This window comes from Oratosquilla oratoria, chromosome 3, assembly GCF_046742065.1.
Source record: "Oratosquilla oratoria isolate Oo_2021 chromosome 3, ASM4674206v1, whole genome shotgun sequence".
NCBI lineage: Eukaryota > Metazoa > Arthropoda > Malacostraca > Stomatopoda > Squillidae > Oratosquilla > Oratosquilla oratoria.
The window spans coordinates 31,162,792-31,178,453 of record NC_134779.1 but is presented as its reverse complement, the minus strand read 5'-3'; the positions used below and the strand labels follow the sequence as shown (position 1 = coordinate 31,178,453).

At 43.4% G+C, this 15,662-nt stretch overlaps 1 protein-coding gene across 1 annotated transcript in view; it reads left to right on the top strand.

The window, feature by feature from the left end:
* The first annotated feature begins 904 nt into the window (after positions 1-904).
* Positions 905-15,662, top strand: part of LOC143017572 (uncharacterized) — a 31,621-nt gene continuing 16,863 nt past the window's right edge. Inside the window, exons 1-8 of the mRNA XM_076172362.1 lie at positions 905-1,031; positions 1,221-1,439; positions 5,492-6,944; positions 8,782-9,072; positions 9,764-10,053; positions 11,120-11,375; positions 13,220-13,402; positions 13,679-13,873. Of these exons, the coding sequence (XP_076028477.1) occupies positions 905-1,031; positions 1,221-1,439; positions 5,492-6,944; positions 8,782-9,072; positions 9,764-10,053; positions 11,120-11,375; positions 13,220-13,402; positions 13,679-13,873 (3,014 nt within the window). The remainder of the gene's footprint in view (positions 1,032-1,220; positions 1,440-5,491; positions 6,945-8,781; positions 9,073-9,763; positions 10,054-11,119; positions 11,376-13,219; positions 13,403-13,678; positions 13,874-15,662) is intronic.

Genomic DNA, 15,662 nt, shown 5'->3' with positions numbered 1-15,662 from the left:
TTACCATACGACCAAGCACACTCGTGGGAGGTGTAAGGACCGGAACGAATCCCTTTCACGCTTCTCGCCATTGTAACCATATGATAAATTCGTTAGTGGACAGCGACATCAATCAGTCATAAAAATTATCTGATATATATATATATATGTACAACACTGAATGGGTCCCAGTGATTAGAGATACATTTTAACAACCACAATGCACTTTAATTCTAAGCCATCAACATCGGGAGACCGAATGGAGGCCGACATGCAGAAATTGAAATGCGGTTCTGCCAAGGACTCGAACTCAGCAATCACATGACAAGTGCCGTAGTAACTTACCAACTACGCTATTAAGAGAGACGGTCCCCGATGTTGATGGCTTAGAATTAAAGTGCATTATGGTTAAAATGTGTGTGTATATATATATATATATATATATATATATATATATATATATATATATATATATATATATATATATATATATAAGTACGTGATATTTATCCTATGTAGTATTTATCTTCCAGTTAGGTAATGTTTATGATTTTTTTAATCTGGGCGGTTCAAAATTTCTGCTTGTGACTGTACCTGCCAATGATAGTCCTACAAGATGGCCGTTAGAGAGGAACCGTTCCCCTCAACATCCTCACTTCTATCTAGAAGTGCAACCCTGAGGGGCTGACACTTGGTTCTCGGATTGAGCCCAAGATCTCTATCAACTCTGACCATCTTTCCTCCACTTTTTCACATATGAAGAGCACACAACCGGTGATTGCTCTCCTCCTCCTCCTTCTCCTCTTCCTCCTCCACCTCTTCCCTCTACTCCTCCTCCACTTACCAGTAGGTGACATAGAAACAGACCCACGTTCACACAACACAGATAACAGTCCAACGTTTCTTCTCAGAGAGGTCTATGGAAATGGCACGAGGACAGTGTCTTCGCAATGTAGACCCAAAAAAAATCCAGTCAGTGAAACTCGAGATAGTACTGTTATTGGCCTTAAAAAAAGAAAAGAAAAAAAAAAGCGGTTTGCAGCAACTGGCAGGTTTTTGCCCTACCACGGGTTTCTTCCTCATAATGAATTTCTCATTCACTGTTATTGTTGTTATCGGTGTCTTTATTATCATCATTGCTGCTACTGTTGTTGTTGTTGTTACCTTCAATGTATTAATGCCTCCCTGAGCTAACCTTTTTCATTTTTCTCTCCCCTTTTTTTTTTTTTTTTTTTCTGCAGTCCTCGCCGCTCACGAGACTATCGTCAAGTGCCCGACGCCCGGCTGTTCGGGCCGAGGCCACGTCAACGCGTCGCGTTCGTGTCACCGCTCGCTGTCGGGGTGCCCGCTGGCCGCAGCGTCCCGCCACGCCGCACGCCACGCTGCGCGAGCTGCCCAGGCGCAGCAACGCATGGCCTTGCTGCCGCCTGCGCACCACGCACGCACGCAGCACCACGCAGGTAAGGAAGCGCAGGCCTCAGGTCCTCACACCAACCTATGAATAAGAATTAGGCCTCACACCAACCTATGAATAAAAATCTGTGAATAAAAATTAGAGACTCAGGTGAACCTGTGAATAGAAATTAGGCATTCAGATACTCAACCTGTGAATAGAAATAAGGCATTCGGACACTCAACCTATGAATAAAAATGAGGCATTCAGATACTCAACCTGTGAATAGAAATTAGGCATTAGGGTATTCAACCTGTGAATAAAAAATAGGAATTCATCACTATATGAATAGGAATTCAGGCATCAGTTTATGAAGAAACATTTAGGAATTCAGACGTCTATAAATGAAAAATAATCAGACACCAGCCCATATTTGGATATAAGTTAACCATACACCTGCTTACAAATAGAAATGTTCATGAGCTTTGAAGCAATCCAGGCGTGGGGTATGATGGGAGATGGGGGGAGAAATGGGAGTAGTTGGTACGGATGAGAACAATACTGAGAATATTAGTTATAAAATCGTGACTCTTCTGGTTATTATTAGTAGTGGTAGTATAAAAAAAAAATAGAATAAAATAGAAATAAAACAAGACCTAAGAGAAACTCCTACCAATACCCTAGTAATTGGGCCATAAAACGTGCGTGGATATGGTACAGATGAGAATAAAAGTGAAGTGATTGGTATTATGTTTGTGAAAAATGTGGATGTGTTAGAGTTGAGTGAAACGAAACTGAAAGGGAAGAGTGACATGAGGTTTGGGAACGTGGTGGGTAGGGTGTCAGGAGTGGCGAGGGGGAGGAGGGAAGAATTTACACTATTAATAAGCGATGAGATATGTGTGTAATGGACTAGAGAGAAGTATCATAATTGAAAATTAAATTAGGATGTGTGATATGGGTTTTTTGTAATTGCACATGATCTTGAAAGTGAGAAAAATAAAGAGGAAAAGAGAGCGTTTTGGGTTGGGTTAAATGAATGTATAGAGAGTTCTGGGGGAAATGTATATGCAGTGATGTGGGAGGTGTAGTTATAGTGGAGTAACTGGTGAGATTGTTTAGTGTGTTCATTTGGAAAGGAGAAAGATATGAATGTATTAGTTTTAGAATTCTCAATCTACTAAGGGTAGCCGGCGGGATGTGTTATAGGGTGTTAGGCATGAGAAATGCAGTGTGGATGTGAGAAAAGAGGGTCCGTGGACGTTTATAGTTAGAGCCATTTTTGATATTGATAAAAGGTAGACATGTCTTTTGGGCTTTCACGAATTCGGGGATATATGACAGGGTTGACAGAAAGGCATTATGAGATGTGTTGTAGGCGTATGGGATAGGAAGATATTTGTTGAAGACTGTTAATTTTTTTTAACGTTATCAGAACTTGTGTGAGGGTCGTTAATGGAGAAAGTGAGTGGTGTGAAATGAGGGTGTGGTTGCACCGAGGTTGTGTGATGTTGCCATAGTTGTTCAACATGTATATGGATAGTGTAGTGATGTATGTGAACGTGAGGGTGCTGGGTAGGGATATTAAGTTGATGATTGAGAGTGGGGGGAAGTGGGAGGTGAGCTGGAAGGTGTTTGCGGATGACTCTGCACTTGTAGCTGAAACAAAGGACAGACTGAAACTGTGGTGATGGAGTTTGGGAGTGTGTGTACGAGGAGGAAACTGAAGGTAGATGCGGGCAAAGGTGAAACTGGAACAATACAGGAGATGAAGGTTGTACTGGGTGGGACGGGAAGAGGCTGGAATGTGCAAGTATTTGGTTTCACATATAGTAGGAAATGGAATAGGGGAGGAAATGAATTATAGAACAATCAGAAAGCAAGTTAATGGGAATTAAAAATGTCATGAGAAATAGGAACTGCCTAGTGTAGGCCTTATGGTCTCTTGCAGTCTCCTTCATTCTTATGTTCTTATGTATTTGAGAATAAATCCGAAGACTACACGAGTGGGCGATTGTGCCCATGGTACTGTGTAGAGCAGAGACTTGAAATATGAAGTAGGCAAAAATGAAGAACCTTAACGTGTTTGACAACCAAATACCCCATTCACACGGTCAAACAACACTTCAAACACTTGTTGGACAAACCGTTTGACCGTGTAAATGGCCCTTAACACTTATTTAGAAGATGAAGGGTTGCCCACAACTAATAGGAATAGACAGATTGACAAAATTCTACTTTATTGCCGTCCACAATTAAAAAAAAAAAAAATCCAATGAATGTCTTAGTTTCTTTACATCTTGTATTTTAGTGTTTATGTAGATTATTAACATCGTAAATGCATAGGATAAACTCTCTATCTCTCTCTCTCTCTCTCTCTCTCTCTCTCTCTCTCTCTCTCTCTCTCTCTCTCTCTCTCTCTCTCTCTCTCTCTCTCCCTGCGCCTGTCACTGTCTCTATCTGTCTCTGCCTTTCTGTCTGTCTCTCTTTCTTTCTGCCTCTCTCCCTCACCCACTCTCTCTCTCTCTCTCTCTCTCTCTCTCTCTCTCTCTCTCTCTCTCTCTCTCTCTCTCTCTCTCTCTCTCTCTCTGTGTGTGTGCCTGTCTGTCTCTGCCTCTATCTCTCTCTGCCTTTCTGTCTGTCTGTCTGTCTCTCTGCGCCTGTCTGTCTGTTTCTCTTTCTGCCTCTCCCCCCCTCTCTCTCTCTCTTTCTCTCTCTCTCTCTCTCTCTCTCTCTCTCTCTCTCTCTCTCTCTCTCTCTCTCTCTCTCTCTCTCTCTCTCTCTCTCTCTCTCTCTCTCTCTCTCTCTCTCTCTCTCACTCTCTCTCTCTCTCTCTATCTGTGCCTGTCTGTCTCTGCCTCTATCTCTCTCTGCCTTTCTGTCTGTCTGTCTGTCTCTCTGCGCCTGCCTGTCTGTCTCCATATCTCTCTCTCCTCTCATTGTACGCCAAAGTCGCCATCGTTTACTGACACTTGTCAGCCTAAGTCAACCAACCTAGGACACTGTAACGTAACTAACCTAACCCAGCCCAACCTAAGGTAACATACCTTACTGAAGAGTGGTTACTGATCATGGTAAAACAATGGCAATATGTTTTGGCTCGCGTGTGCAGCGAGTGGAAAGAGATGTAAAAGTATATTGGAACATATTCCCTTTTACGTATTTGTTGCAAATATTAACCTAAATAGAAATCAAACTATATTACGTAAGAAACACACAACACACACAAATGTCTACGAGCTCGAAGATGGCAGTAAAGTAACAATGACTTTTTTTTTATGTTTTTTTTTTTTTTTTTTTAGATAAATTTTCGAAAATTCTTTGAGCACCCACAACACACACAAGTGTCCACGAGTTCGGAGATGGCAGTAAAGTAAACTAACAATGACTTTTTTTTTTATTTTAGATCAATTTTCCAAAATTCTTTGAACACCTGATTTCGGTGCTGAAGGAAAGGAGGCAAACTGGTTCTTGCAGAATGCAGGTCACTTGGAGTCTTTAGTTGGGTCAAACTTCTCTTGGCTTCCTCGAGGTCATTTGGGTTACGAACTCTATAACCATCCCAAAGAAGGAGTTCGACAAACTTCGAAGAGTTCGCGCATACTCTTCAGCTCTGAAACAGGGTGACCAGATTTCTCAAGCAGGAATATGCTGGACAGCAGCTGAAATTATGCTTGATGGGCATCAATTAATGCTAAATCTTGTATTCCTCTTAACATGTTTCTGTTGTATCTCTTTGTTGATATAGTATTATCTTATGGGGAAATATGTTAAATTTAGCATCTGTGTACCAAGAGCTTTTTCCCCCTTATAAGGGAGGTAGCCAAAGTGAAAATCACGAACCCTCTCTCCCCCCCCACTCTACTCCCCTCCCCCTCTCATCTCAGCATAATCATGCTAAATCTGGTCACCCTGATCTGAATGTGCTTCCGCAGCATAAGCTTCATTAGAACTCTTTGGTTTGAAACTCTCTCGACTGCCATGGAGTCACAAAGGTTAACAAACGCTCCACGTCAGCAACAACAATGGGCGCCTGAAGAGGGCGTTCGAAAAAAAAAAAAAAAAAAAACATACATGTCTGTCAACTCTGAAAACATCTTTTGTCTCTCTCTTTCCCAGCTCCAGGATCAGATCGCCTCATTCACCCCGTGTGTCTGGTCAAGCAGCTCGACTTCTCCACGCCCTCCTTCTCGCTCCTCCCGCCCACAGCCGCCGCCCCGGCCGTCGCCACAACCTCAGGCTCTACCGTCTCGTCCTCGACTTCCTTCGCGGCGAGCAACGCTGCAGCCGTCGAATCGGCCGCTGGGATCCTCTCGCATTCATCCTCCTCGTCCAACTCCTCTGACGTGCCCTTGGCCCTGAACACGACCTGCCGTTCTCTGGACCCCTCGCCGCCCCTCCTCGAGGCCCACCAAAGTGTCGCCTCCGACAGCGAAGTTACCACTGACCCACTAAGTCCGCCCCATCCCCTACCAGCGCCTCCTGCAGTAGTACCCCAATCTCCCCCAGGGGCTCAAGCCGGAAACGCTACTCCTCCTTCACCTCCTCCACCTCCTCCTCCTGCCGTTCCCACCGGAGACCTAGCCTCCCCAAGCGGGGAACCGACGAAGGTTGAGAGAGAAGGACAGGAGCTCGTGGCTGTGGCTGGGGGCTCAGGCACTGCCCTCGGCGGTAGCACCAGCTGTGTGGTGGGGAGTGGAAGCTGCATGGAGGCCAAGGCGCCTCCTGCCGCCCCCCGCGACCCCGCCGCCCTCCGAGCCGCCCCCGACAGCCACAAGGGGTGCATGGAGGAGGGCGCCACCAGCGGAGGGCTCGCGCCTAACAACAACAACAACAACAATACCAGCACAACCAACAACAACACCAACAGCGCCAAGAGCAACTCCGTCAGTAGCGTCAGCATCACCACCACCAACAGCACCCTGGGTGTGAGCAAAGGCATCAGCGCCTTCACGGCCCCCACCCCGATCAAGGTCGAGTCCAGTGTCTCCTGCTTCCCTTACAAGAGCGAGGACGACAGCGGGCTCCTGAGACCCGTCACCCTGACGGAGGTACGAGGGGAGACTCCTCGCTTTGACCTCACCACTTACACCACGCTCGACCTCGACCGCCAGGCAGAGGTGGCCGTCTCCCAGACACAGCAGCACATGGCGCCCACGCCGAATACGTACGACACGACGCCCTCGCCCATGGCGCCTCCGCTCCACGGCGTCGCCCCTCAGGCCGCAGCGGTCGCAGCAGCGGCGGCGGTCACCAACAGCACTCACACTCCAGGTCCTATGACTCCGAGCCCGATGACCCCGGGTCCTACTCCAGGACCCGTCACGCCGGTCACAGGGCCCATTACTCCGAGGACCTGCGACGCTACGGGGGCCCCGCTCATCTCGCACGGGCCCTTCGACCCCCTGAAGCCTCCGACGGAGTACCCCGTGGTCACGACAAGCGCTGCGGGGAGCCTCGACACCAACTTCTTCATGAACAAAAGCTGTGGCGCCGAAGTCAAGATGCACGAGACGGCGCCATGCACTACGGCTTGTATGCCCTCTTTGCCTCCCAACACACTTTACCAAGGGTAAGTCATAGACAGACAGAGAGATAATACTTTATCATTTCCGTCACACTGACAAAAAATATTAATTTCGGTGTACAGCTCAAGAAAATAATGACTAAAATACACAAAATACACACAAGTTGTAAGTCCACATTGAATTCATGGCTAAACTGGCTGGGCGTAACTCTATATAATATGTCCCTGAGACTTTGTTTATAACAAACTGCACTATGACGTCATCGCTAATGCTGCGCATGATTGGCTGACGCACTAAGCGCAGGAATGCAACAGCCAATCAGGTGCAATTATCACGAAGATGTTGCCATAGTGTGATGTTTGATGCTGACATAGTCACCGAGGACTGTAAGTCCGGTTGACACTCGACAAGAACTAAACTATTCACCTTTTCTAATTAATCGGAATTATTCATATTCGCATTTCGCTATAAAAGCGTCTTTAGTATTGCATCATACACGATTTAAAAACTACCAGGTAAGGTCCCAGTCACATCAAGCTTACGACCTGTTTCCGACCACCGGCGACTAGGCTGATTTGTGCTGTCCCTCGGTTTATAAGAAGAATTCATGATATTAATGCAATTGGAATGAATTTCCCCCTCCTCCCTCGTCATGAAGATAACTATGAAATAGCCACTTACTGCTAACCATGAGAGAAACAAAAGCTCCACCGTCCAAGGTGGTCGGAAACAGGTCGTAAGTTTGGCTTAATTGTTATGAGTAGGAACATTTTGTCTTAATACATATTTACTCTAGTGTGAATGTAGAGGCCTGTTTTTTAGGTCGTATCCACTTCAATACGACCTGCCTGTGTCATTTTAGCCGAATTTTGGTGCTCAACAAAGAAGCGAGACAAAGATTTCGGGGATGATTGCATTATTCCGTCGACTTTGTTGAACGGTCCCACAATATAATAATGTAATACAGTACATAGTTTTGGTGTAGGTTTTCTCTGACAGGGTAAATCGACATTATCCTCAGCAGAACATTCGGATGATTCTACTGCGTGTCATTACCTTCTTAAGTAATTCGCTCCTGTTCGCAAGCCAAGACAGGAGAAAGAGGTAGAGTCGAACTGGTATTATGAAAATGAATAACCTATTCAAGAAACCTAAAGATAACCTTGATATCCGAGCATACACATCGCTGTCCCGTGAAGTACAGCCTTATGACAGAAATAAATAAGTGTCATTTTTCTATGTTTTCCCCCCGTTCTTTGGCAACAACGTTAAAGGACAATATTCCTTTACACAGAAGCCCCTCCCCTTTTGAAAGAAACTCCTCCTCTCGCAGCGAAAGCCCAGGATTATAAGACAGGACTATGATGTCCCTGTGAGCTTCAGAAGTTTTATAGAACCCAGGAGCATCTCATCTTTGATACTTTCACATCATTTTTTTCTCTTGCATTTATTACCTGGGCTTGTTCCAATGCATGACAGTTGGCACAATTGTTGTCATTCATTCCTTTTATTGTAGTTCATTTCGAAGCTATAGTTTTTATTTATTGATTTATTATTATGATTTTTTTTCGCATCCGACCTAGATATGGACCAAAAGGTCTCCTGTCGGCATGCTCCGCCTTTGTAATCCTTTGTAAAAAAAAAAAAAACTCACATTTTACATAAACCATAACCAATCCGTACTACCCAGCTACAAATTTATTTTTAAAAAGGATTACAAAGGCGGAGCATGCCGACAGGCCTTTTGGTCCCTATCTAGGTCGGAAGCGAAAAAAAAAAATCATAATAATGATAAATTAGTAAATAAAAACTATAATAATGTAAATAACAAATAATGTATTCATTCATTTATTCGTTTTATTTTGGTATTTTTCTGTCCAGGTTCTCTGTACCGAGCACCGGCTACCGCTACGACAGTTCGGCCATTAACCTGAGCGTGAAGACTTCTGCTCTGTGTCCCAACCCGATGTCCCCCGCCGCTAGCGTCATGGACCTCTCGGGAGCCATGGCAGGGTCCGCGGGGTCCCTCGTCACGTCTCCACAGTACCCCGGCCCCGGGGTATCGCCCTGCTACAGCGGATCACAGCTCGTGTCTCCGAGCGGAGGTTCCCACGATTCCCAACACAATCAGACACTCGATCTGTCCCTGGCCAGGCACCCTGTGTCCCTCAGGTTAGTAGTGTTTCGGCGCCGCACGAAGGAACCTACGAACACAGACTGTACAGCCAGATTCTGAAATTCGACGACAGTTTTGTGTACTATGTCTATGTGCTCAAAGGCTGCTAATTCATTACCACATAATAAGGAATCAACATGACTATCGGCGAACTTTGGGTTGTGACTGTAATTACTAGGGACTTACGAACACAGACTGTACAACCAGATTCTGAAATTCGACGGCAGCATCGTGTACTATATGTGCTCAGAGGCTGCTAATTCGTTACCATTACATAATAAGGAATCCACATGACTATCGGCGAACTTTGGGTTGTGACTGTAATCACTAGGGACTTACGAACACAGACTGTACAACCAGATTCTGAAATTCGATGACAGCATCGTGTACTATACGTGCTCAGAGACCACCCTTTAACTGCTAATTCGTTGCCATTACCTGATAAGGAACCCACATGACTGTCGGCGAACTTTGGGTTGTGACTGTGCATACAAGGGACATTATATATATATATATATATATATATATATATATATATATATATATATGTATATATATATGTATATATATGTATATATGTATATATATATATATATATATATATATTTTTTTTTTTTTTTTTTTTTTTTTTTTTTTGTCTCGGCAATTGGCTTAATGTTGTCTCTTCCCTTCCTTTCCCCGTCACAGCGGACCCACAAGCCCGGAGTACAGTCCCCCGTCCCGACTTGGTGCGGGCTACGCAACGGGGCACTTCCCACAGCAGCAGCAGGGCGGGACGGGCCAGACGGGAGCCCCGACTCCCATTGAGGAGCAGACGGAACCCGTGGACTTTTCTTCGCCCACCGAACCCGTCAACTTCAGTATTCCGCGTCCCCTCGACTACGCCAACCCCGACTACGTGAGGGCGGCTTGCCAAGAGAGCGCAGCCGCTGCCGCTTACGGAACAGACAGGGCGCATGACTTCAGGGCTGTCAACGGTAAGGGAGTGCTCTCTCTCTCTCTCTCTCTCTCTCTCTCTCTCTCTCTCTCTCTCTCTCTCTCTCGCTCGCTCGCTCGCTCGCTCGACTAATCCCTCCAACAATGATGGCATTCATTGTAGATTTTGTTCTACCTAATGCAACGCTATTTGATTTGCTAATAGGCCTCGATTAATTGAGACCCATATATATGTATGTGTATATATATATATTATATTTATATATATATATTATATATATATATATATATAAATGTGTGTGTGTGTGTGTGTGTGTGTGTGTGTGTGTGTTTGTGTGTGTGTGTGTGTAATTTATTTCAATCATGTAAAATTCATATAGTTCAATACAACAAAATCTACGAAGTATGGCACCATGTCTATTCATCTTTCTAATAACTTAGCACAATTAGAGTAAAAACATTCTTGGAACTAACCGAATCAAGTATTTCCCTATATGACTAATATCATTCTTATCATCTTGGCATTAAAGGAAATGACACTGTCATTGACTAACATATCTTTGGTATTTCTATGGTATCATACTATACCAAATTGCAATGTCTTTGATTAACATATCCTTGGCACCTTACTAACATTTCCTTTATGTATATGTATGTTTATATATATATATACACACACACACACACACACACACATATATATATATATATATATATATATATATATATATATATATGTATGTATGTATATGTATGAGAAATCACATAAACTCGTGATTCTAAATATGCAGGAAACCACCAAGGAAAATAATAAATTGGTGACCGAGCGCTTTCGACTATTTAGACGTACCCTGAGAATGTCTAAATACACGAAAGCGCTCGGTCATCAATTTATAATTTTCCTTGGTGATTTTTTTGCATATATAGTATATATATATATATATATATATACATATATATATATATATATATATATATAAATGTGTGTGTGTGTATATATATATATATATATATATATATATAATGTATGTATACATGCATACGTACATATGCAACTCATGCCTCATTGCTTCATGCTTCAACTAACCCTCCTCTCGGGCGCCGCAGGCTACAACAATATGACCACACGTCCCTACGACGTGCCCACAGCCGCGGCTGCCGCAGCCGCAAGCGGGTACAACCCTGGGTACATGGGTTACCAAGGTTACCAAGGTGGATACATGACAACTGGAGGCTACGGAGGTGCCATGGGCGGGGTGGGCACCGCAGACTACATGACTGCCACCACGCCTTGCACCACACCCTATCAGCTGTCACCCTCGAGGTCACAGCCCCCGCCCACGCCCATCCCTGAGAGGTACACGTAAGTGGTGGTCCCACATCTTACGTCGTCCTGCTGGTTGTTAGTCGCGTTGGAGTAGATGCTAGTAGTGTTTTTTTTTTTCCTAATGATCTTTAAGTCTTCTACTTCTTTCTTTATTTCTAAAATTCTCCTTTCCCTCCTTCTCCTCCTCCCCCCACCCCTCCCCGTGGGGAAATTATCTTCAATCCTAATTCTAATTCGTCCTGTTGATTGCTAGTTGCGTTGTAGTAACCGTGTCTTAGTATACTGCTAGTAAGTGTTTTTTATTGTCTTTTTTTTTATCCCAACGATCTTTAAAGCTTCTACTTCATTTCTAAATTTCTCCTTCCCCTCCCCCTTCCCCATCGCGTGGAGTAATTATCTCCACTCCTATTTATCTCTGAGTATCGGTAATCCTGTTTGCCTTTACCACTCTTGCCTTTTGCATGCTTTTGCCCCATTACCCTCGTGACCTCAACAAACATTAAAAAAAAAAAAAAATCATTATATAATTTGTCTAAATTCATTGCTTTGTCAGCTAAGATTCTAACAAAAATTCGAAAGTAATTGGCAAGTCATTCAAACAAGTTTTGTTGTATAATCTTTGATGGGTCACGTGGTCACAACTCAAGGAAATTCAAGGTGAATATTTTTTTCTTTCGTCTGCTTTAGAAGCTTCGAGTTGGCTTCCGTTTGGCTGTATATGTATATGTGTCGATGACGTTTGAGTACATGTTAAGTTCAGTACGTGTTTATTATAAAACAGAGGCTTTCAGTTGATCACAAAAGAAAAAAATCCTTAGCACTTGACCTTCTTCATTGATGCGTTCGTATCTCAACAAAGAATCTAAATTCAACGAAACTTTGTGTCATATAAAGTTCCTAGTATACGAAGTAGACATTCTATCCTGTGTCAAACGCTTAAGCTAAGTCCATATATAAGGTAGATAATCAGAAAACTAGATCGACCTGTTCGTGATTTTAGAAAGTATCTTCATGCTCTCTTTCACATTGTGTGTAAATTCTGCAGCAACCACGATCTACCTTTACTCTCTCTCTCTTTCTCTCTTTCTCTCTCTTTCTCTCTTTCTTTCTCTCTCTCTCTCTCTCTTTCTTTCTCTCTTGAACTTGGGAAATAGAGTATCAAGACACTTTATTTTTTTATTTTTTATTTTTTTGTGGAGCGTCAATTCACAGGTCTTTAATGTACCTATATGACCCATAGTTGATGTTGAAAACATGCAGTAAAAGAAAAGATTAATTCGCACAATTTTTTCATCTTTCTAATCTTGCTGTAGTTAATGTGAGAGTTTTCTGTGGCTTATATCAACTACTTACCATTCACTGAAGAAATATATAAACATGTGCTGTACTCTCTTTTCTCTTCTAAATCCTTTATATTGGAAAAACAATTTATTATCTACCTACCTGTCCCTTTTGTCGAACCTATTTATGGTATAGTAATGCTCGCTGGCCAAGTGGGTTAAAGCGTCGCCACCTGCGGCGGAGGTCGAGGTGCCGGCAGTTCAAATTTTGCCACCAGCGAGTTGGACCAAGGTCATGGTTCATTACATTCCACACTAGAAAGTCGTCTGTGAGGGGTACCGTCCTAGCCTCCTGATAGGGGAGGAGTATCGTGACGTTAAACCGAATCACCATAATAATTATATGTATTTTTTTTTCATTATGACATTTGGCAAATAAATTCCCCTACTGGGATTCGAACCCTCGCCTGGTCGGTCTTCGTCTTATAAAAAAAAGCAAGCCGCTCAGGCGAGGGTTCGAATCCTAGTAGGGGAGTTTATTTCCAGTGCTGTGTGTAAAGTCCGACCAACTCACACCTTTCGTTCTCGGCCTTTTCGTAGTGGACGGACGTACAGTCGGAGCGGGAGCAGAAGGGATGGGAAGGAACTGATTCAGTGCCCGACCCCTGGATGTGACGGTATGGGTCACATCACGGGCAACTACGCCACACATCGAAGGTACCACGACAGTCGCACCTTCCTTGGTCCACCACCTACTCCTCACTCATCTCCTCCCTCCAAGTTGTACATCTTCCAATTGTTTACATTTTTTGATCGCAGTTTTTGAATAATGTCTCGGCTCAAGGATTTGAGGGGGTTCTAACGGGAATGCTTCATGAATAAAAGCTTGAGAAAAAAAATTATCTTAGATATCGCATGTGTATAGCATATGCGCGCAATGAAGGATATAGTTATATATATATATGTATATTGTTGAGGAGTTATATTGTGGCTTTATACCCATGGGGTGGTCCCCCGAAGTTTGTTTTACCCCCAATTTGACCTCGACTCCCTTTCCAGCCTTTCGGGATGCCCTAGGGCAGACCGGTCCCAAATTCAACACCAGACGCAGGAGCTAAAGTGTCCCACTCCCGGATGTGACGGGTCAGGACACGTCACGGGTAACTACTCGTCCCACAGATCCCTATCCGGGTGCCCTAGAGCCAACAAACCTAAGCACAAGCCCAAGGACGCCCAGGATTCGGAACCGTTGCGGTAAGTATGTAAACGAGGCAGAAAGGGAGAGAGAGAGAAAGAGAGAGAGAGAGAAAGAGAGAGAGAAACAAAGCACAGAGCAGATCTTGTTTTTTGATGGCTCTTGATGTTGTCGCCTTTTCCTAACTCTTCCCTTCAAGCCCAATTCTCCCAAACCCCTTCTCCTGTTATAGTCGGTTTAAACCTTTTCTTCACCTAACCTGTTATTATCTAGAATTAATTAGCATAAGGAAACCCCCCTCTCTCCCCAACCCCTTACCCTCTCACCCCTTAAAACCCGCCCATCCACACGCCCACACGCACTTACCCATCACCAAACCCTGGAAGGATCACACCTAGTGCCGTTGTTATTTGCTGTTGAATATGTTAATGTCGCTACCGCTGCTGTTACTATCACCTGTTTTGTTTTGGGTTATTTTCTATTTCCTGTTTATGATTTTTTCTTTTTTTTTATATATATAAAAAATTTCGCTCTTTTTTATGTTTGTTTTTTTCAGTAACACATCTTTTTCGTTTTCATCATCATCATTTGTGAGTGTGAAAAAAATCCCACTGTCGGAGAAAGTAAACGGATGAAGAATAGAATTAACTGTATATTTCGACCACTCTCCGTGGTCCTCTTCCTCCGCTGAAAAGAACCACAGATAGTGGTCGAAATATACAGTTAATTCTATTCTTCATCCGTTTACTTTCTCCGACAGTGGGATTTTTTCATCTTACCTATGTGTCATGACATAGTCCCTCCCTGATTTGTGAGTGTGTTTATGAATACGTGCATTCCAGATATGTGTGCATGGAGAAAAATTCTATAATTGAAAAAGAGAATGTGTGTGTGTGTGGTTAAGAAAGAGTAGAAAGAGTTGAAAACTGACCAGATAAGAAACAGTAGAGGTGAGCTGAATCAATTAATCAATTATTGCCTCGAGTTCCACTAAGTGGAAAATCCGCAGCCCCATAGTGGCTGGCAACGGTCCTAGGAACCTTTGGAAGGTTTCGAGGGGATGGGGAAGGATGAAAAATGCAATAAGAAATAGCAATGTTTGTAACTATTTTTATTTAAATGGGATTGAAAAGATTCTTCGTTGTTAGGTTAGTTTTGAGCTTCAGAATAAACACACACACACACACACACACACACACACACACACACACACACACACACACACACACACACACACACACACACATACACGCATTACCCATAGATCGGTCATACGAGCTCTGAGCTCTCTTCCGTGAGGGAAATAGCTGTCGATCACGAGTCCAACACGTGATCCAAAGACCAAGGTGAAAAGGTGAATCACATACACACATACACACATTATGAATGTGAGTCTAGATATGTTAGAAAATTAGAGAATAGGAAACTGTACCCAACGAGCGTTACTACTTTCGTGTATACTACAATTAGGTGAATACAATTAGGTAAAAACACATTCTCTGATCACACATCAAGCTCCTCAATTTTTCCTTTCTCGTCATCTCTCTTTCTTCTTCCTAGTTTCTCTTCCTCGTTTCTTGTATCCTCTTCAATACGAGTCAAATTCTAGCGCGTAGCATCGGCTGCCATATGTACGGTGCATCACACTACTCGCGTTATAAAATATAAAGTCACTGCTGTATTATTCGTTCTCTTTTACTCTGAGTAATAATAAACACAGAATACGTGATCAAACCAGGTCACAGAATCCGGAGTTAACTCGTGTATAACTACAAAATGGATATAATTGAGACGCTGACATCGGGATCCTAGTATACCCACTTGCGACTCATGATGCCTATATAAGGG